Source organism: Thunnus maccoyii, chromosome 17, assembly GCF_910596095.1.
Source record: "Thunnus maccoyii chromosome 17, fThuMac1.1, whole genome shotgun sequence".
NCBI lineage: Eukaryota > Metazoa > Chordata > Actinopteri > Scombriformes > Scombridae > Thunnus > Thunnus maccoyii.
Window position 1 is genome coordinate 21,525,659 of NC_056549.1, and position 23,657 is coordinate 21,549,315.

At 38.5% G+C, this 23,657-nt stretch overlaps 1 protein-coding gene across 2 annotated transcripts in view; it reads left to right on the top strand.

Annotated features, from left to right (window-relative positions):
• Positions 1-23,657, top strand: part of rngtt (RNA guanylyltransferase and 5'-phosphatase) — a 91,529-nt gene that overhangs the window by 62,956 nt on the left and 4,916 nt on the right. For both annotated transcript variants that reach the window (XM_042390237.1, XM_042390236.1), the window contains exons 13-14: positions 9,156-9,256; positions 14,901-14,967. In XM_042390237.1, coding sequence (XP_042246171.1) covers positions 9,156-9,256; positions 14,901-14,967 — 168 coding nt within the window. The remainder of the gene's footprint in view (positions 1-9,155; positions 9,257-14,900; positions 14,968-23,657) is intronic.

Consider the following 23,657-nt stretch of genomic DNA (forward strand, 5'->3'; position numbering starts at 1 on the left):
ACGGGCTTGGTTGAAAAAGATGGCAAGTCTAATGTGACTAAATGATGATGCATATAATTGGCCATCTGACGTGAAATTGCAAAAGAAAATATTACGTAACAAGTCTGGCTTTACTTTTCTATCACATAAACAATTAAACAGCTTGTTTATTAAGGTTTAGTTGTATGAATCTGTCATAGACTTAGAGAAAGCCTCGAGCATTTTGGCAGCCAGCATCCAGTAACACCAACGATTCAAATAAAAAAATATGGATTTTTTTAAATGAACTCGCTGCACCGGCTTAGACTAGAACAGATTTATTTGCACACTCTACTGACGAGAGCAGCAGTGTGACTGTGGCCCGGGTATCATCGCAACAGGCCCCTCATCCACTTACATACAGCATTACAGACAAGTTTAAAGGGTATAACAACCATTAACAACTACAGGCCTGGTGATTGCAGGGTGACAGACACAAACACAAACAACATAACGCACATAATGCGAGTAGGAATGATTCTACTTGGTCTGGTCTACTTGAGAGTCTGTGCTGATATTTCTTAATGAAGTCGTCTGTCACTGCGTCGCAGGAAATCTTGTAAATCTGTAAAACCGCTGAGTGTGATTCGCGATATCCGGATTTCACCCACATGCTGTCATGATGGATTGCATTAAGTATGGAAATCAGAAAGCTTGCGCAACTACACAACCAGACTTAAACAAAACCCCAATCTAATGTAAAATGAAATAGTGTCATGTAATAGAGTTTATTACATATTTACAGGTAATGATTAAAAATGTGCGATTTCGTGCATGTATTTGCAGTCACCTTTGTCTCGGGTGTCTGAAGCATACAACGAAAACCAATCACCATTAATGAGCTGTGTACTGGTCACCCTGTACATGAAAAAATACGTGATTGTATGGTTCACTGAGTTAATTCACTTTTTAAAATGCATTTCCTTTTTTGACCTTTAGCGCGTATCATTGGATTATTGATTGACACGGTAGCTCTTGTTTGAAATCTCCCTGATACACCAACCTATTCAAATAAGCCATTATTTGCGAATAATACTGAGCAGTGAGTTGTGGAGGAGCTCTTAATGCCGTCCCCTAGAGTGAAGACTTAATGTTCACATTGAAACACTTTGTCCTTAGAGGCATCGTGCAGTTCCAGTGTGATTTTTTTTTCTTATAGAAATGTTGTTAAATTACTTCAATTTACCCAGATTCATTAAGTATTAAAAGAACCAAGACTCTGGCCTTGATGTTCTTTCTTTTTATTTTCACGTGAAGGGGTTGCCAACCAGGAGCTGATCACCTGCACATATGTCAGGTTCATGTTATTAATTCATATATGAGCCCCGATAATGACATTATCGTCCATATGTGACTGTTCCTCATTAAACACAGTTTTCTGTTCTGCTAATACTCATCACTTCCTGCATGTATTTCACAATGAATCCATTTTAATATGAGGGCAGTGGTACCTATAGTTTTTCCACTTTTTGTCTGGAAGCTGTTTTGAAACACTGAATGGACCAAACCGGTTTTGGTACATACTTAAGCTCAAAAAAGTGGAGCAGCTATGAAAACGAGGACTAACATTACATCTTATTAATTAAGAAACATTACAGAGGAGCTATTTAATATGTAACATTAGCTTAGCAGGTCAGTTATGGTTTGTGATATCCCAAATGTAGCAATCAGAATCGATTCTAGTTTATGGCTGCGGTGTGAAATTCCCTTTAATCCAAAACAGAAGTTACAGGATTTCGCTTCTGCACAACATGTCTGACCTTTTGTTAGCCTCAGCCTCAAGATAAATGTTTAATACGTTTTCAGCTGTCACTTATTAAAAGCCTATTCACGGAAGTTTACAGCAAATGCAACAGTAGGATGATCTTTACGTCTTTCATCACCAACTGTACTAGCAATCATTGATTGTAGAGCGAAATAACACAGCCACATATTGCAGTCTTTCTCCAAAGTCATTGATTTTTCTTGATCTCTACACCAGCCTGTGCAGTGTTAATCTTTTCTTGTGTGAATGGGATTAGGGTGGTCTCTGGGTTAATCTCAGCCAGGTCTCTCTGCTGTGAATATCCATTAATATTAGCACAAAGGTTGTCACTGCAGCAGCCTGCAGTCACTGAGTGTGTTATCTCACCCAGCACACAGTGTCCTTGGAATATGTTTTCTTTGTTTAGAGAACACTGGAAAGATTTTGAATTTATAACCGAGCCATTGCTACAAATGGCAGAATTGCTCATCGGAGAGCACTGTAGATGGTGATCTGTGTACAAAGAGTATAAAGCAGAAATTTTCTTTTTACAGTTTTAAATATATATATATATATATCTCACATTATTTCAACTCAATATCCAAGTCAGTACAGAAGTTGTGATTTGTATCGATTTTCATGAAGTTGAAGCTTTTAAATCATATTGTTAGAGATTATCCGCAACAGATCTGTGAGTTTTATGTCTTTTTTATGGGTGTCTTGAATCTGTATCATCATTTTCTGTTCTTCAGAGTATCTTTGTGTCATATCTGCAAACCATTTACCTCAAGATTTACTCCTTAATTTTACCCTCTATGCCTCTACTTTGTATATTCTTAGACAAATATATTTTTGCCAAATCACCATTTTTGCACATTCGCACTAAAAACACACAAACACACACACAACAACAACAGACACACACATTGTTGTCAATGTGATTCTCAAAGAAACGGGCCAATGTGTCTGAGCTGTAACAGAGGGAGCTTTTCTCTGGGGAACAGATTTATTGGACTTGTCCAGCCTTTTCTTTGTAATCCTCTGCACACTTAAGCAATAAGTCTGCCTTGCAGCAAAAAGCTGTTATTGAAATGAGACTCTTAACAAAAAAAAAAACCATCGTAATCAAATGACTTATCTTAAAGCATATCCTCCAACCAGCTTCTATTTTCTTCAATAGAATTACGCTTTCTGCATTTAGGAAGCTTTTTGTTTATTATGTAAGGCCATTCTCATATTCGCCTCATCTGTGATTATGATTGTATGTGTTCAATTTTAGACAATCAGCCTTTTGATATCAAGCATCCACTCAAATATTTATGAATAATCATTTCAAAGCTAAAAGAGTTTGTGTAATAGCCATGATATGTTTCTAATTAATTTCCCACAAAAGTCAGAACATTTCAGACAGTAGTGAGAGGGAGATGTAATATTTATATCCATGTAAAAGCAATCTAAGCCTCAAAAATTGTATTCATGGAAACTCCAGCTACACTGCTGTATATTTTGTTTGAAAATCAGGAGAAAAGATTAAAGATTATATGAAAGACAATCATCAAAGTTGAAGTTATTGATCTAATTATTAATTACAGTTTTAAATGACACTACACGTATTATATGTATGCAGTCTGCTTTTGTTTGAAATATGTTGTCGTTGAGGTCAGTAACTGGATTTAGGGCTGCAACTAACAATTATTTTCATCATCTATTAATCTGCCAATTAATTTTCTCAATTAATCAATCAACAGTGTAGTTTATAAAACATCAGAAAACAATGAAAAATGACCATCACAATATCTTCAAGTCATCCAGTGTTTAAATTCAAAATTTTAAGAACATGGATCCATCCAATGTTTTCCATTTTTGCTTGAAAAATGACTAATGATTAATCCATTATCAAAATAATTGCAGATCAATTTTCTAATCCATTAATCAACTAATCATTACAGCTCTGACTCAAAGCTTTTTGTTTTTGTTGCTTGGGAAATGAAAATATTGTATTAAAAGTAACACAAACAATGATTGCTAATCAATAATAATCTTTTAAAAGTATGTGTTAAACATAACAACATGAGAAACCAGTGGTTCCACATTTTACTCTGATCGTCTTTGTTTTCCTCCCTGTTTTTTGAGGCAAAGTGGAACTGATACGGCTCTATTTCTTCCTGTGGAAATATGGATTTTACCCAATCAAATACAACCTAGCTATTTCAGGACTTTAAAAGGGTAACAAATCTCTGATCTGAAGCCGTTCAATAGCTTATCACATTCTCTGTTTGCTCTTCTCTCCCTAGATTATAATATGCAGTCTCCTTTCCTCTCGGGATATTTATCTCTGTGTATTGACATCAGGGAAGGGCTATAGTTCACTCCTACCAATCACAACAAACTTGCAACGTTTAACTGATACCAGTTGTGGCTTCATCACAATAGCATCCTTAAAGCTGTCAAACAATGTAAAGAATGATGCCCGGTTGTTTTGATAAACCACAGCCTGTCTTTTCATTCGTGAACTCTGGGTTTTCTTGAGGAGTTGTAATGTGACATCTCTGTTCGGGTTTACAGTATTTGCCGTATTGCAGTTTTCTTGCCTATTTTTTTTTCTGGCTGTTTTTGAAAATGGTGGTGAAAGTTACAAAGTTTTAAGTGTCAGTTTTTTGTGGACTACTTTCAGTTTTTATCTTGGTCACCAAAAAGGTTTTGTTGAAGTAGAAATGGGGGAAAACTGCATAGTCAGCTGAGCAGTGCTCGCACACGCAATTATGGTGCTGGGTCTGCCTGCAGTCACATCACGCTGCTGTTTTTGAAAGCTGGCACAATTTATAAGAGTAAGAACCTTTGAACAAGAGATAAGGAGACAAAGTTCAGGAAACTGAAGACACATGAAAAGTGAGGAACGGCAAAAGATTCTCCGCAGTAAAAGAGAGGGACACAAAGAGAGCTAACGGTTAGATGCATTTAATAGGAAATGAAGAAAAGTTTTGTTTGTAATAGAATAGAGAATAGAGGCTGCTCTTGAAGTAGATAAAATCAAGGACAGGCTACTCATGATGTCTCTCTTTGTTAAAATATCCACAGTGGTTGTATGTTGCTAATGTAGAGCACGTGTCATTGTTTTATTCTACTTGCTTCCTCATTTTTTCTGCTCTTTTTTGTCAAGAATACATAATCTGGTAGCTGCTGTGTTTTTTTTCAAGGAGAGCAGAAGATGAAGTTATTGATGAGAGGGTACCACGAATCAATGGGCCAATCATCAACAAGGAGACATGCACAGTCGGCGTGGTCTCAGACCGCAATGTTTCACATTTCAGAGATGCACTCACTGGGTCCGTGCTCCAGCTGCAATTATGTGATTGCAAAGGTTTTACAGCTACACATGCAGGTTTCCAAAACCAGCAGGAGATCCGTGTAGTACACCTGAGCAGGCTTAATGTTAACGAGGAAGCATGCTGGTGATAAAATCCTTGGTCACAATTGTTTATAGAAGAAATGACGTTATTTCTTGTATGCTTTTCTCATCGTAAAAAATATGGAAAATACACGTAGGGCTGCAACTGACGATTATTTTCTCGATTAATGGTTTAGTCTATGAAAAAAAATGGCATTCACAAGTTCTCAAAGGCCACAGTGATGTCTTCATTTTGCTTGTTTTGTCTGACTAACAATCCAAAAATGTTGAGATATTCAATTAACTGTCATACATGACAAGGAAAAACAGCAAATCTTCATATTTGAGAAGCAGGAACCATCACGCTTCGGGCATTTTTGCTTGAAAATGACTAAAATGTTAAATCAATTATCAAAAGCTGTAATTACATGATTGCAAGAGGAGATTTGATCTAGAGTGGTTTCTGCATTTTGAGTGTATAGTAGAGACACAGTCATTATTTAAAATTGATAGATTTGTTTCCCTACATGTGAAATTATGAAGTCAGTTTGACAAGTTTTAAACTGACAATTTTGCTGTTTGGAGGGGCTATCTGCCCACCCATTACTAGAAAAACATGCTTGTAAAGAGATTAGAAACATACCAGAACATTATATAAAGTATACACTCTAAGTAATTGTTTGATATACTGTAATTACAGTAGTTTGTTCATTATCATACATTGGCTTTTTTTAAATTTTGTCTTTGCAGATTAACATTTAGTAGAGCATACAGCCTTTTGCTTTCATTTTGCATCTCCTTGAGTTTCTTCAGTCTGACTGTCGCAGTCTCTGAATTTCTAACTTGAAACAGCAGGAAATTTATATGCAGTAGAACATCATTATATGAAAATGAATTAGATAGATAAGAGATGTGTTCCTGAATGCAAGGTCGGGTTTGAAGGTTTGTTTTTCACTTCAATATAAAGCTCTTGTTTTGTATATACCTTCACTTATTGACAAGACTAACAATGGTAATGAAAGTGTGAGTGCAGCTGGCAGCACTTTTCCATTTAGGAATGAATTTGAAGGTTGCCTATTTATTTAATCTGAAGTCTGATTGGCTTTTCATGGGGTTGTTGCTATGGCTCTGCTGGCTTGGATTCATTTAAAGAAAATATCAATTTGGTTGAAAATGTAGCATACACGTTTTAGCATGCAGAGTGAGTAGCAGGCAACAGTGAAAACAACACATCCGCAGGGAAGTAGAGTTTCGAGGGCTGACTATTGATATACTAGTAGAGATATGCATGTACTGTGATCGTTTTACCACAGAGAAGACACATAGAAACATGCTGCCTTATATATTTTAGCTCCTCAGAAGTCGACACCTTTTTTCTTTCCCTTTTAATCAGCTCATTTCTAAAGTACTATTTTACAAAACTTAATCACTAGACACTTGTATATATTTAATTTTTATCAGCGATATATAAGCGGAATTTCACAAAAGATTATCTTGATGCCTGTGCTGCATAGCATAACTAACAACACTGGCAGAATTTTCTTTTCCACACCCACGTTTTCAGAAGAAAAGATGTGCTCAGTCGAGGTTCTTCAAAAGAGACATGCCCTCTTTTCTTGCTCTCTAGCTAACTGCGTTGAATAGCCTGTAGAGTTTGCTGCTTTGAAAAGCACATGAAGGCCACCTCCCACACTGAGAGCTGCACGGCGGACAAAGCAGACACTCATGTTACCTTCACTTTACACCCAAAACGTTAAAGTCAGTCTACCCTTTACTCAACCAATTTATTAACTTATAATTTATCACCTTTGCAATCATAATGCCCACACAGTACATTTAACGAAGTGATGGACAGACACTGGGCATGTGGTTATTACTGTTGTCAGTCTCACTTATGTTCTCAAAATCATGCCGTAAACACCAAGAGCTGGAACATCTGATACTCTTAGAGTGTCAGACAGTTCAAACAAAAGAATATTTTTGCCCATTTACTTTTAGTGGTTTCTCACCATGCAGATAGTTTTAGTTTTATTTGCCCAGTTTTGGAAGAAGCTGTCTGAGATTAGATTTTGTTTGTGATGCTTTCAGCATTGATTGAATTCTAAAGGAAAAAAAATAATTAAAAAAAATAAGCAGCAACATCTCAAAATCCCAATGTCAATAGTTTTCATAGAGATTATTTCTTCAGTAGAAACTAGAAAGACTGTTAGGGTTAGGCAAAGATTGTAGTCATGGCTTGTGTTAAATATTCATGTGTAGCAACAGTCAGTGAAAGTTTGGGTTAAGTAGTATGTATTTAAAGTTTAACACTCTAAAACTCAGCTAATATGTTTAATCAACACTGTGTGGGTGTGGTTTGATCAGTTTGATGGATTGTGGCCTTGAAACATAAGCAAACAACCCTACAGCTATTATCACATCTTGATTCAAATTAGAACTACGGACGATTAGTTCGACCAGTTTTTTGTTTCTTAAATTATAGTAAAGTGAATATCTGTGTATTTTAGACTGTTGGTCAAAAAAGACATTTAAAGATGTCACTGTGGACTCTAGGAAATTGTGATGGGTGTTTTTCACTGTTTTCTGAGGTTTTATTAATCAATTAATCAATAAAATAATTGTTAGTTGCAACCCCTAATTCGAATATTGCTAAATCCTGATTGGTGCACGAACGTACTGTACATGACATCCTTTTCCCCAATGAGCCCCGCCCACTTGAAGCCAGTTAGAAGAGCCCAAACAAACTAGCACAGACATGAATCTTACATGTGAAATAACCAAAACTGCTGTAACTTTAGATGGAAATTGTGTGTTTATATAGGTATCCTATTGATTATAGACTGAAAAAAAATAGGTTTTCAGCGTCTTTAACAACCTGATTTGTTGTCTTGCTTTATAAGAGGCACACTAGCCTCTGTATTGGCACTGGAGGTTTGCTGCAGAATGGTCCAATATGAATGTGACTCCTAGAGATACAGGGCTAGACTGTACATTGCCTCACAGCAATTGGAAGAACTGGGCTCCAAAAACATTTTCACCCTAACAGCTTGCCGAACTCAGACACCAGGCCTTGTGTTTGTGGAGGAGTAGGGTATATTTCTGACAAGCGATGGTATGTTTCTGTCTGCCCATGATGATTTAAACTTTTTTTTTTTTTTTTTTTCAAAGTCGTGCCATAGGGGCATGCGTGGGTGGAGCCAGGAATTTCTCATTTGGTCATGTGCTGTGACAGCACAGGTTCTCCTCAGGAATCCTGTCTGTTTTCCGCACTCTTGTTACCGAGCAACCTGACAGTGACAGAATCTGGTCATCTGTTCCCGCCTCCACCCTTCATGCCTTTACATTTCTCATGTTCCGCTGCATTTGTTTCATGTCCCCCTAAATGTCAAGCCACGCATAAATAATCAAAGTGATGGAGGAAGGCATGTTGTTTTGGTGTGTGTCACATGTGTGTCACTGCAAAGTAAAACACAGTAGTGATGTGGAAAAAAAAAAAAAATGTTATGTGGAATCATTGTGCATCATTTTTCAGCCTATAATTGTATTTACACGTCTATTCTTGTGCTCCTCCCGTGCAGTTTTCCACTTAGAATCATTTTATTTTAAATGTGGAGCACTTGAACAAATTCTTTAATCAGCTCTCTTTTTATGCCAGGAACTGATTTGCATTTTGTGACGGCATCGGAGCCAAAGAGACTAATTTTTAACCTAAGATCACTTCAGTTCCACATCTTGCTGCTGCAGATAGTTACAGTGTATCGCAACGGAGCATAATTTGTATGAGGGTTTTCACTTCATTAACTGCGACTGTTGCTTAAAAATTCCGTTCAGCTCGCAAATTACTGAGCCATTAAGTCTGCAGTTTTATTGGATGACAAAAAGACATAATGACACATGGAACCATTTGTTTCATGAAAGCAATTTAAATCTGTATTTATCCAAAACAAAATCTTCAATTATTGTAATTTTTTGTGGGGGGGGGGGGGTGATTGGGTGTCCCTGCAGAGATACAAGGCCGGGAGGTGTGACGACATCCTCAAGTGGAAGCCTCCCAATCTCAACTCTGTGGACTTTCGCCTCAAGATCACCAAAGTTGGAGGAGAAGGGTGAGTCACTGTTGCCAGGGAAACGTTCTGCCTGATGATTCTAATAGCACCTATCATTTTGTGACACACTGGAGTACTGGGTGTGTTGCTATGTGTGTCTGTATAGAAAGAATGCAGTAACGCATTGAATTCCTTTTTACATTAATCATTCTTTTCTTTTTCATCCCATCTTTTTCTTGCATTTCCTTTTTTTTTCTTTTTGCCTTGGGGTTGAGTACCTTCTTTACAGCAGCATTGCCACAGTGTGCAAAAGTTCTTCACTTTCACCATCATTGCTTACATGCACTTTCTCTCCAATCCAAGGAAATCCTTATTTGTTTTATGTGCAAAGAAAAACACTGCTGCCCTTCCCTTTTCCCTCTCATTTTAGTTTTTTTATCCTCTGCAACATAAATTATTCAGATCCACCGGTGCTCATCCTCGCCCCTTATCCTGGTAAACATAAGAACTCTGCAGAAAAACAATTCTATACTGGAAAAGAAAATATATTCCTTGCAGGTAATTAGGGGCTCTGGATGTGTATGTATTTATGAAATGCATTAATAAACAAGTTATAGAGTTGGTATTTGTCTAAAAGGCTGATGCAGTACATTTTTAAGTTCATGAAAAGAAAACCAATTTGCATCCACTGTAATAAGAATCCAATATACTTTTAGCCATGCTAGCGACGTGACTCCAGGGATGTCCGTCTGTCAGTCGGCCCACCACTTTGATCCAGACTGAAATAACTCAACAACTATTGGATGGATTGCAATTATATTTTCTACAGATATCCAGTGGTCCCCTGACTTAGTGCCACCAGCAGATTAAAGTTTTCACTTATACGGTGAAATATCTCATCATCCACACGATGGATAGGTGTTAAATTTGGCACAGGAATTCATGGTTCCCAGATGATGCATCCTGAGGACGTTGGTGATCTCCTTAGTTTTCTTTTAGCATCATCATGAGACCCACACTTTGGGTTTTTGTCTTGACAACTATTGGAGGGATTGCCATCAGTGCCACCATCAGGTCAATTTTTTAAATTTTTCCAATACTGTGATTCATGACTAAATGCCTGCAAAAGCTGTACTTTGTGATTTGTGGTAATTAGCAGATGTTAGCATGCTAACACGATAAACTAAAATAGTGATCATGGCAAACATTGTACCTGCTAAATATCAGCATGTCAGCATTGTAACTGTGAGCGTCTAGCTCAAAGCACCGCTGTGCTTTAGGCTGCATTCAGACTGAAACAATTCAAACCTGCATTAAAACAGTGCAAGGGGCTGCATGGGTGGGGGCATGTTGTTGAAGGTATTGGTGAGACAATGAAATAGGATCCAGGAAGTCCATTATAATGCGTTTAAGGCTTATTAGATGCTATAACACCACACACCAGTTTGTAATACTCACACACAGGACTTCACAACTCTAGAAGGTTATCACGGTTGCAACTATTTTGTCATTCTCGCAACAATCACAAGGTGAACAGCAGAAATACAGCATTTACTTTACAATGTAATCCACAAGGAATGTGGAGTTCAACCAGGTTCAAACCTTTTGCCGGGGCCCCCTGTGTCGGCACCCCCACTGTGTCAAAGCATTGCCTTCACTCAAATAAGAGGGCTCCGTTTTTTCACGCAGAGCTAATGTCGGTCTGAAAGCCGCGTGAGCACACCCTTACAGAGCTAGTGTGGCTGTAGAGTTTTTTTTTCCTGTCGGCACAATGCACATCTCTTCGCTGTACTGTGTACTTTTCTGCAGCACAGTATGTATTGTCTGAATACAAGCAAACAGACCCACAGCAGTGAGCTTTCTGGTCGTGCAGCCTTTTCCAGGTGACCTCAGTGACTGTCCCAGCTTTGTAGCCACGAGCCTGTCACCATTCAGCAACAACAGACTGAAAGGATAACAGTAGGGCATAATCACTCTTTCTACTCCTAAGCCAGCCAGCAGGAACGCTAGTCAGCTTCTTGACTCCTCCCTATGTGTGGGCGAACAGACCATTATTGTTATAATTTGAGAATGTTCTGATATTCCCCCAAAAGATGAATTTGCTGGCAGAAGAGTACTCATCAGACCTCACTCAGTCTTGGTGTAGGTTTTCATCTCTCCTTAGTTACTATCTGAGAGAGAGAGAGAGAGAGAGACACAGACGTATAAGGAGGTAACAACTGTTTGTTCGTCAGCCCACACAATCAATCCATGAGCACATCTTTGTGTACCACAGAGGCATACAGTCTTGCAAGTTTTATTGCCTTCTCTGAAAGCAAGCAGACTGTGTGATTATTGTGCGATGGTAAGAGTAGGGAGGTGGAAAAGAACAAAATGGAAAGATGAAGCAATTCCAGTAAGCCTGCCAAAGACCCTCCCAAACGCAGATTTGAACAGTTTTGAGTATTGTATAGATTGCTTGAATTATGGATAATTTGAGCCAGCATTCCGTCTGAAGAGGCGATGACTAATGCTTACATCATCATTAATTATGTGTGTAGTGAGTTTGAAGACCAAGAAATGGAGAACGGTTCTATCTGACCAGTGGGATTGCCTCTCTTGAGGCCGGCGTCCAGGCTTCTTGTTACTGGTCTTTGTCCTCTATAGACTCAAGTGTCATTACAGCATCCCGATCCATATTTTGTGTAAAGCATCCACAGTCAGACGTCCCAAGCATGCATCAAAGTGAGCTAAAGAACAACATATGGCCAATGCTTTTGAGTTTTTGTTCATGATTGGGTTGCTGTGAGAATAAATCTCAATTTGCAAAAAAAACCTCACAGTGTCCATTTCACCCACAGAGTGAAAAGACTCAAACCATTATGGAGATTCTGCATGGTTTCAGGGAGATGGATGTTTAGATACAACATTTCTACAGTTTCAGTTGTAAGATACAAACACATGACATCTACAAGCTCAGTGCAGCATTTTTTATAAGCTGCAGAGAAGGATTTGGGTGAGAAAGGCGTTCTCTGCACTTGTAGTGTAATTCAGACAGAGCAAGTGGGTCTGAGATGTGAGGAGGAGGCATTTCATCCGTCAGCACAAACATGAAGGATTCTGCAGAACAAACATGGAGCCTTTATTTGGACTCTGAACCCTTGTGAATGGATTTCTCTGTATGGACACAAAGATCTCTGGAGCTGGCACTGTGGTGACCTGGCTGTCTCCACTCGGCATGTTATCACAGGAATTGCCAGAACTCCAGTGTATATATTTAATGGATTTTATTTTTTTGGCCTGCGTGCACAGTATTAATTGGTGTTCATTACTATTAATATTAATCTGCAGGATAAAGATAAGGCTGGTGACATTCAGTATTTCTGTTGCTGTCAACAAATTGATTACAGTCAAAGACCAAAACCAACAGTGCATTAGTCCATCTCTCAATATTAATTTGTTTATTTATTCAATGCTTATTTTCGGAGGGAAATCCTAAGCTAGTTTGCATGAACATTTAAACAAATACACCCCAAACAGAAAAAGACCAGGAGGATATACCAAAGGGCACCTCACAGTTCCAAGAGGTGTACCACCACACTTTCTGAGCCCAAATTGTTGTCTTCAGATATCTTGATTTATACAACCAACTGTCCAAAACCCAAAGATATTCAGTTGACTATCACAGAAGACAAAGAAAGTGGCTGGGACCATCAAATGTTTGGCATTTTTGCTGTAAACAATTAGTTAAAAGATTATTACTAAAGTAGTTGGTGATTTATTTTCTGTTGATAGACTAATCGTTGCAGGTCAAACTGAGTCACAACCCAAATCCCACCTACTGAAGATGTAAATCTTTAAAAACAGCTCACAGATACATACTTTGATTTTTATAAAAGAGCAAATAATTTCCTAAAACAGCTGGGCACTGTAGTTTCTAGCAAACATTACCCAAACAGGAGTGAACAGTTTTCAGCTGCAAATTAATAAACATTTGGTGCAGTAATTAGTACAGTACTTACCATGATAGTGTATGTGGGATTGATTCAACATAAACTACAACGCCCATGTTCATCATAATAAAGGAACATGTCAAAAAAACAAGATTAGGCTTTGGCTACATGGACAATACTTGTTAGAGGGATAAACATAATATTGTTTTTGCTTTTTTCATGGGATTTGTTGACAATAATAAAAATACTGAATATCACTAAGCTTATCTTTTAACAGAAGGAGGAAAAAATGAATTGCTGCATGGCAGTGATAAATTGACGGATGTTGAGTTTGGAATACACATTTGTCATATTTACTATCTTGATCCAGTCGTTATCATAAAAGGTTTTTTATATTTTTTCACTCAGGACAAAGCACGTTGGCTACCTTATTTTTTTCTTTTTTGACATTAAAGAGGTATTTTTCTAAGGTGTTTACCCTCTGTGGATGTATAAATCATTTGACTGTCATGTCTGATTGCATGATGCTAGAAGACTATACTGATCAGCATCTTGGTTCAAACCAAAACACCTACCATGTGTTAGATGCTATTTTTATTGGTTTTCTGTGTTTTTAAGTTTTAACATAATTGATCTAACTGTAACTCAGAGGAAAATTGATGTTGCAGTGTAATTTAAGACACTAGGACTCTCTTAGCTGCACATGAACCTCAAACAGTCAGATTGCAGTAGAACATCAACGTTGTGAAACAGCTTGAGAATGGCATCAAAAGAGCCCGTTCTTCTGATACATACTCTCATCTGTTCCCTCATCTGTTCCATAGAAAACTGTGTGCTATTTTCTACCTTATGAGTCCTGCAGGTTCAGGAAAAATAGAACGTGAGACACAACATGTTAACAAGAAGTATTAATAGAGCCAATGACGGGAATGGACTAAGGTCTTGGCACTGGACTCAGTCCTCACTCAGTTGTGTCCATCACTGCTGCACGGCTATTTGGCTCTTTTAATGTCTAGTGCTGCTTCCTTCCTGCTTGTGCTAGCTATCATTACACAGGCGGGGGTTGGGGGGGGGGGGGGGGGGGGGGGTGGAAAGACGGTCTCCAATTTCAGCTGCAGTTGAAATCTCTGAATGAGGTGCATCAGACGACATAGCCGCACTGTAGTTTAGCCGTCAGTTTAGTTCCATAGCCCCCCCTTATTTCCGTTCTTAGAATGGTTAACTAATTTGAAAGCAGTGCTCAAAATCTCAGTCCTAACTGCATAAAAAAAAAAAGGCAGAGGCAGACTTAACAGCAGACAAAGTGTCTGGAAATAACAACAGGCACATGGGGGTGTTTTTAGTGGAGGGAGTGTGTGATTAAGACATCTGTTGGGCATGATTTCAGGGATGACACACAAATACTGCACAAACACATGTTCGTACTACTGAGAAACACACATAGAAGCACGTACACAAGACTGTGCTGTGCATATAAACCCCAAAACAGTGTGAATCAATTGTGCTCACAGTCACCATAATTTTCCACTGAATTACACAAAACATGCTCATACTTCAGTTTTCTCTGTAAAAACAGGAACATCAAGCTATGTAGAGAGACAGAAGGGCTTCAAGAGGTGTAATCTCACTTCTCTCCCGTTCTGTTACTAGCTGGAAAATTGAAGCGGTGCAGTGATTTCTTTGCACCGTGGTTACCACTCAGATACTCTCTTGTTGAGATTCCTGTGCTGAGGGTGTTGCGGGTGTTAACCATGATCTTTTTGTCTTTGTAGGCTGCTTCCACAGACTGTCGGCTTGCTGTACGTCGGCAACTATGACAGACCCTTTGCAAAGATGAAGGTGAGAAAATAAATGCGTTGCTTTGATGAATTCATCCTTGTGCCAAAAAGCCAAAGCTCCCTGTGCTCTTCAGCTTCCCTTTAGTGAGCTGTAAGATTTTTGACTTGTTAAAAGCACATAGCAAAGTTTACACTTTCAAGAATTTAAGACATACACACACCATTTGGCAAACTGAGTTTTTCATCATCTGTTGTGACATGAAGATACAGTGTGTTGCTTTGCAGTTTGCGTAAATTCTTAAACAGGGAACCAGGCCTTTATTTGAAACAGACTTTTTATTTGTTTGTTTATTATAGCAACACACTTTCACCATGTTTACCTGTTGTTTACCGTTGTTTTGACATGTTCCAGATAAAATACAATTCCACAGTGCAACACCATGTCATTCTCACCATGCCCACCATTGCTCTCCATTTAACAGACATACTGTCTATCACTAATTAATTCCAGTCAGTTCTACTTTTTTTTTTTTTGTTCCTTCAGTGTGAAAGGAATAGTTTTGGGAAATGCGCTTATTTGCTTGGTATCAATCTTATCTAACCCTTGGCTAGAAATTATTCCTATTAAACTATTCCTTTAAGCAGTGCAACTCAACACTTCCTTCAAAGATGTTTCTCAATAATGAATCGGTATATACTGTGCTTCTGAGATGATGCAAAGCTACCGTTTGCTTTTCACTGAACATGTGTAAAATGCAACAGTATGTACAAGTTTGTTCACACTTCCATGTGCCAGAGCTGAAACAATGAGACAATTAATTGATTAATCAAATGAGAGGAAATTAATCTGCAGTTATTTATATAATCAATGAATTGCTTTCCATTTTTCAAGCAGAAATGTGAAACATTCTCTGGATCTAGCCTCTCAAATGTAAAGATTTCTTGCTTTCCTCTGTTTTATATCAATGCGAATTGAATGTTTTTAAGTTTTAGACAGTTAGTTGGACTAAACAAGCTATTTTAAAGGAGATGTATCATGCACATTTCCAGGTCTATATTTATATCCTTGGGCTCTACTGGGATATCTTTGCATGATTTACGGTTCAAAAAACTCCTTATTTATCTTATACTGGTCCTTTATGCAGCCCCTCAGTTCAGCCTCTGATTGAAACAGGCCGTTTTAGCTCCTGTCTCTTTAAGGCCCCCCTCCTGATGAGCCCACTCTGTTCTGATTGGCCAGCTTCCAGAAGCTGCTCCACGGCAGACTCCGGAGGCTACGTAAACAAACAGTAGTAGAGGAATTTGTTTTTATCGTTCTTTACTCAAAATGCAAACTTCTCAAATACATCCGTACATGTTTGAGCCCGAATGCGATCCAAAATATGTGAGTGGACAATGCAAACATCACATGGAACAACCTTTGCAACAAAGGCTACGGTTTGTGGGCATTTACAAACGATCTGACGTCATCACAAGGAGGAGGTAGAGGTAACATTGCAAAAGAAGCGTTCTGGGCTGTTGGCTTTCAGGGAGCATTTATACATACAGTACATTCACCTCAAGTTTTGTAACTTTTGCCATGTTTAACATAGATATCTGACATCATAACAGTATGAAAATAACAAAATCACAAAAAGCATCATAAGTCCCCTTTAAGATGTCACCTCAGACTCTGAGGATTTGCAATAGATATTTTTCTCTATTTTCTGACCAAAAGATTAAAGAAGAAAATAATCAACAGTGAAAATAATTGTTGGTTGCCGTCCCAGTATACACTATAGAAGTATTACTCTGTGTAGTTGGAGGCACACAGATAACAAGTTTGTAAAAACACTAAATCTGCCAAAATACCATCAGTCTTCTTTTTTTTTCCCTTAAAGAAACAAATCACTTTGTCAGTAGAATAATTATGGCTTCATGGATTACTCATTACACATAATCTGATTATATTCAGTTTAAGTCCATTTTGTGTGTGATATACTGCAGTGTGGGAGGCACAGAGAGGGATTTGTTATCTGCACTTTACAGTGAGATTCAATGATTTCCTTGTTGGATATTGTTAATACGCAGAGTCATGCTATATGGGATCGCACCCACTACATCATCAGACCTTTGGCCCGCAGTAATACACACACAGTCAAGTGCACTCCACAGTAACTAGCATCTCATCTCCAGTCAGAGTATTATGGGCATTCAGTGGCCTGGGGTGGAGAGCAGGTTACAGGACAACATGGCAGTAATTTTATATTTGTTTGGCAGTTTGATGTAGATCTCTTTGATGAATATTACTCTATATGGAATTGTCCCACTTTGTCTAAATGAGTGTTAGTGTGTGTTGTACTTCCAATATTGATAGTCATGGTTTAGAAACACAGTAGATGAGTGGTTCCTCTCCCTCTTGTGTCATCACTGTGTGCCAGATTGCTATTGACAGCTCAGGGCTCTGCAACTGATCAAGGTAGAGTCTGTGTTTGCTGATCGGGCTCTAGGCTCCTCTCAGCGAGACAGAGCAAACTCTACAGCCCTGGGTCATCTTCTGCCATCTTTCATGTTGTTGTTATTGTTGTGAAATGTGTTTTACAATCAGTCCAAGTGCAAATGTGGTTAAAAAAATGGTAAGTACATGCCAGCACAGGACATAGCGTCTTCTGGTTTTGGCTGGCTGAATAATGTTCCTGATAAATCTGACATGTAGAGCCACTTCTGCACAGTCTATTTATGTGTGTGTTTGTGGCCTGCAGTGCACCAGCACAGAGTAGTTTTTATATTCATCGCCTTGCTCATGGGCATTTTAGTAATGTCTGTGTCGATTAGATGTAATATGAGGCACATTCGGTTGTCAGCTCTTTGAAATGCGACTGCCTGCTGGAGAAGGAAATTCACCCAACTTTTCTGTAATTAGAAAAATGTCAGCAACTTCATGAAATCCTGTTTTATGGACTTAATCTTTCCAATTTGGCTCCTTATTGTTGTAATTCCTTACACTGTAGGTACCTACAGGGAATCACTGAAATGAATTTTGTAAGCGAGCTCTCATGATGATTTATCAGCTCAGCCTTTATAAAAACATATTGTGAAAGAGCAGACCGACTCAAAACCTTTTGTCTTGCCAATGTTTTTACTTTTCTAAAACCCAAATAGACTTCATGAGCGTCCACTAAAACGGTTTATTTATGTAATGTATATCATATATACAATAGTAGCTATGTTACTATTATCATCATTATGTTGCAACTGAAGCTCACTCTACCACTGCAGTCCTTGTATATAGTCATTGATCTATAAATCTGGTAAATTCCTTTAAGTAGAACTATTTATCAGGTTTAACTTATATTTTATTTTTGTATCTCCAGTCACCGGCTTTATCGTTAATGACAACATAGTAATCACTGAAGTAATTGCTGAGATCTGGAAACTCTGTTACATCACTAAAAATAGGAAAAACAACTGATCAGATGATTGTAGACAAATACCACAGGTGAGTCAAATGTATCTGGAAGACAAATCAAAAACAGGCAGTAAAATTATTTACTGAACTGTCCATTGTAAACATCCATCGAAGTTTACAGACCGACTTGGTTCAACTTTGCCCAGGGAGGTAGTGCAGGTTGTCCATTAATTGCAGAGTTGGTGTCCATGTGTTGAAGTGTCCTTGACCAAAAGAACTGAACCCCCAAAACTGCTCTGGATGGCCGTGCCACTGCCAGAGGTGTGTGAGTGGGTGAATGAGAGGCAAATTGTAAAGCACCTGTCCACTAAGGTAGAAAAGCATGCTTGCTGTAGTTGTGCGCACTCAGTTTTCCTGTTTAATTAGGGGTGATAAGTGACAATTGTGACGAGTCCTGTTTCAATATTGCCTCCAAATAAAGCGGTAAATAATCTCGCTAAACTGTTAGCTGGTTTATAACCTGCTGCGTTGGATCTACTTTTAGTGATTAGATTGACTTTGGTGAGTACAATGCTATACAAAAAAAAGTAAAGTAAATTTAAAAAAAAAAAAGTTTCATCTGTTTGTTTGGATAATTTAGCCAGCCTTCATTCTTATCGATTCGGAGAGTTTTGTGAAATCACCTAATTCCCTGCAAAGCTCCCATGAGAGTAATTGTAAACACCAGTGTGGCTGTGCAGGGCATTTAAATGTAAATAGGATGGTTTTGTTACCAATAATTTGTACTCCTGTCCATAGTTCCTAATAGTATAAAAGCTGCATCAATCCAGGTGTGACTTGTAGAAATGGTAAAGTTTGCTAAAGCCTGCTAGAGGTAATGGCCATTGATTCCCCATTTAGCTTTAATTTCACTGCTTCATGGAGTCAACTCCCTGTGCAGAACTATATGTGGCCTGTGCGTACAGCTCATTAATCATAAATAATTTGAATGGAGCCTGACAGATCTAGTCACCAGAGACGGAGATAAGAGCATCTCTCTCTGTCAAAGACTGACTACTCTGATGAAACTATGAGAGTTTGGCAGTGTGCACTTCACCCGCTGAGTGCTGAAATGCCTTTGACTGTTTTTTGTTTTGTTTTTGTTTTTTTTACATCAGTGATGTCCCCAATTTGTCTGACTCCATCTGCATCATTAAGTGAGTGAAAAATGTTAATGAGAACAAGTATTTCTCCGTTTAATCAACAGCACTACTTAGTCAAGTGTTCTAACTAGGCTTCCATTATGTGTTGTTTTCAGGTTTTTGTTGGCAACAGCTTTTGTGTATTAAATGAGATGTGAGGTTTGTATTAAGAACCATGAATACTGTCAGTGTAATTGAAAGTGCTGCCCATAGAAAACTTCAGAAAAACACTCAATCATGCTGCACAACAAACAAACTAATCAATTAAAAGTTTGGGAGGTAAAAAACACAATTCTATGGTCTGTGTAGTTGTTTCTGTGCAGTTTTTTTCATGCTGCTTGTGCCATGTTTAACTGCCAGACCTGACAACATAAGTCTACTTTCCCCTCATTTACCTCAGTTACACATTATTACCTTCCCCTCAGAGATCTCCTCAGTTCTGTGACAGTCAATCTGAACGTGTGGGATAATGATCAGTATTATACATTTTCACCAGAAGCCCGGCGCTGACGTCATATAATGGGATCATGAGGAGTCGTTGGGCTCCCATTTGTTTGATCTGTGACTCAGCTATAGCCACATATAGCTGTAATTGTCCTTGTAATTACATTGATGATAGAAGAGATATATAATAGAACATGTGAGGCGGATATTTTAACTTCCGCTGTTTTCATTTCCTGCTGTTCGCTGAGTCATTCAGTTGAGTTGTATATGCATAAGTAGGAACTGATTATTAATGGACAGAATTGTTATGATGCCTCATAGCGTGACATTATTACCAGCACATATTAAAGATCCAGTGTTACTTTCAATTCTGTCCATCAGCTGTGACGTTGTTCCCTCTGGGGGAGCGTTTGTTAATGTTTGCATCTTATATCCTCTCCCCGCTTATATATTCTTTCATATATTTTCTCCTTATTAAAATGGACCCGAGTGCTGCCGTGTTGCAGACCTCCGGGCCGGTTCTGATTAAGTCTGGAAAGAAACAAAGGCAGGGTCAGTTGGAGAGCAGTGTTCGAGTAAAACAAAACCGCTATTCAAGGAAATTACAAACTTTCAATGTTTACTCATGCATGCCACTATCTCCACGAAGGTCCTGTAATATTCTGTAGCACCGAGTACCAGCACAACAGTCCCCATGGAATATAATATTTGATAAAGAAGCAGGTTGACTGTCTGTGTTATTTATGCACAGACTGGTGAAAGGTCAGATGTCATATTGTGTACTTCACCAGTCTACAATTGTCTGTTGTGCTTCCAGTTTAATTTCAGTGCGTGGGATAGAATTAATGACTGTTCTTCCTGTCTTTGGGTGACATTATAAATGGACACACTGGCACTTTACTGATAATGTGTTAATATTAATGTGGTGTGTGTCTGTAAGCAGATGTTGATGCCACAAAGTGACTTAATTATTTATGTGCATGAGCTTGTATCTCAAAGGAATAGTTGGACATTTTAGGAAATGCACTCAGTTAGATGAGAAGATTGATACCATTGTCATGTCTGTCAATAAGTACAGACAAGCTCACAAATTAACATGATGTGTCTTGTTTGTTTAATCTGTAGATGAACAGAAATGTAAAAATGACACTTTGCAGTTTAAGAAGTAAGGTGGTGTAACTATCAACAGTTTATCTGTCCAACCAGTACTTACGTGCAGCGTCGTTGCCAGTTGCCTGGCAACCGTCACGGTAATGATGAGACTACCAGACATCTGGATGTTGTTATAGCACGAAACTCCCCCTGAAACCACGAATTTTTGTTTTAATTTTTGTTTGTGTACATATTTTAAAAAACAAGATATATACTATATTAATAGGAAGATCGTTTAAACTTTGTACAGAGCCAGGCTAGCGGTTTCCCCTTGCCTCTAGTGTTTATGCTAAGCTAAGCTAATCACCTCCCGGTTCCAGCTCTGTCCCTCGCACACTGACATGAGCATGATATTGATCTTCTCATCTAACTCTGTAACTATGGAAAGAAAGCAAATAAACATACTGAATTTCCCAAAATGTTAAGCTGCTCCTGAAAAATCCAACACACCAAAAAATGAAGTCACTAATTGTAAACTGCAGCTTTTTATATTATATATGTATCCAAACAAGGCATTGTGACATGTGAAGCACACACAAGGGCTCTGTAGCAAGTAGATTTTAAAAACAGTTAATGTGAAATGTTCATTGGGCTTTCAGAAGAATTGTTTGCTCTCAGTTGTTGATAACAGTAGCAGACATTTCTTTCAAAGTTGTGGATTACTACTGAAGAAAACTCACTTTGTATTTCACAAAGAAAACCAAAAAAGTGTGAGAACTGGCAGGAGTTCTTCCTCCTTTCTTGTTAAGATTGATTATAGTTTCTAAATCTGAACATAGAAGGATTGCAATAGAAAGCAGAAACACAGAGCTCTCTGCAGCAGTGCACCGCCGGCTGAGAAAGAGTTTGACTGCCAAAGTCCCTGCTAACTGGTGGCACATGTGTGCTGCCATAATGAGACAGATTTGGACGGATTAAGCACCAAGTGGTGATGAAAAATGGCAGCCAACATGTCACCCCTCACCAGCAGGAAGAGATCCCAGCCTGTAGCAGCGCGTCCCGCCTGCCTGTACTGCCCTTCACAGTTCTCTGGCAGCTTGCTGTGCTGAGCTTTAGGAAAGCTTAGAGATGCTGTCGCTGCTGTCTGCCACTCTTCTCCAAATAAAAACATGCTGTTTGACTTATCAACGTGTGTCTTCAAACTGAGATAAAAAGGAAGATGTTTTTCGGAGGTAAATCTGAATTTTTAAATTATTGAAATTGTTTACAGGTTATGATTCGTGAAGGCAATTATCAAAAGTGCAGTTTGTAGAATCTCTCTCTTTGGCCTCTTTGGTTCTCTCCATGTTCCTTCCTCACACTTTCATGCTTCCTGTGTGATTTCGACCCCCACTGTGAGCCCAGATGCCCCGCTCTCAAGGATCGCACAAGCTCTTACATAGTCTTTTAGCATCTTGCCAAACACCGGTGCTTTCCTGGCAACGGTGGTCATCCTCTGACCTTGGCTGTAAGTCACGTGTTCACACTCGGACCCTGGAGGTCGTCCTCTTTGTCTCCAGAGTCATTACACAAACTTTTCAATGCAACGAATGCTTGAGCAGCCTTTATATGGGGGGGTCAAGGTGAGAAATCTTTGACTATTTTGGTTGTGCGTTTCGCCCTCCCAGCAGCACTACAAACTGCATTTTCCAAGTCTTGAGAATCCTCTCAGTGAGACTCAGTCCCTCGACAAATAAACAACAGATGCTCAAATGTCTTCTCTGACTCATACTTGATCTTCAGTATTGTGTGCCATTTTCATACACTTCGACTGTGTTCCAGTGCGCTCAGTGTGTAGAGTTGATTTTGTTTTCAAAGCAGAATGTGATGTAATAAGTCAGTGATCCTGCGCAGCTCAGTAGGCAGAGCAGGAACTGTTGCACTGCTTTGTTCAGGGCTGCATCACAGAGACACAGACGCTCACACTGTTCATTTGTCTGCTTGAGTCAATGTAGAAATACACCAGTTTTAGTGTAAAGCTTTTAAGTAGCGCTGCAACGATTAATCAATGACTTGATCAGCAGAAAATTAATCGACCACTATTGTGATATTCAAATAATCCATTCAGTCATTTTTTTGAGCAGAGGTATCCAACATTTTCTGGTTCCAGCTTCTCATATGTGCAGTTTTTCTTTGTCGTATACAACAGTGAATTGAATATCTTTAGGTTTTTGACTTAGTAAGACAAAACAAGAAATGAATGCAATTTTTTCACCATTTTTTAACATTTCACTGACATTACTTGAGAAAATAATCTGCAGATTATTTTGAAAGTTTAATAGAGATTATCCATTAAACTCAAAATTGAAAAACATTTTCGGCTTCCCAAATTTAAGCATTTACTGCTTCTCGCTGTTTTGTATCATTGTCAATTGAATGTCTTTGGGTTTTGAACTGGTAATTAGACGATGTCACCTTGGGTTTTGGGAAATTGGCATTTGTGTCAGTCGGTGTCAAATTGTCTCTTTTGTTTTTCTGACATTTCATTGACCAAATGAATCCATTAATTAAAAAACAGAGAAATAACTCAATAATGCAAATAATCCACAGCTGCAGCAGTAAAATACTGCTGTTCATCACAGACTGCTGAGGCTTTGTAAAGTTTAA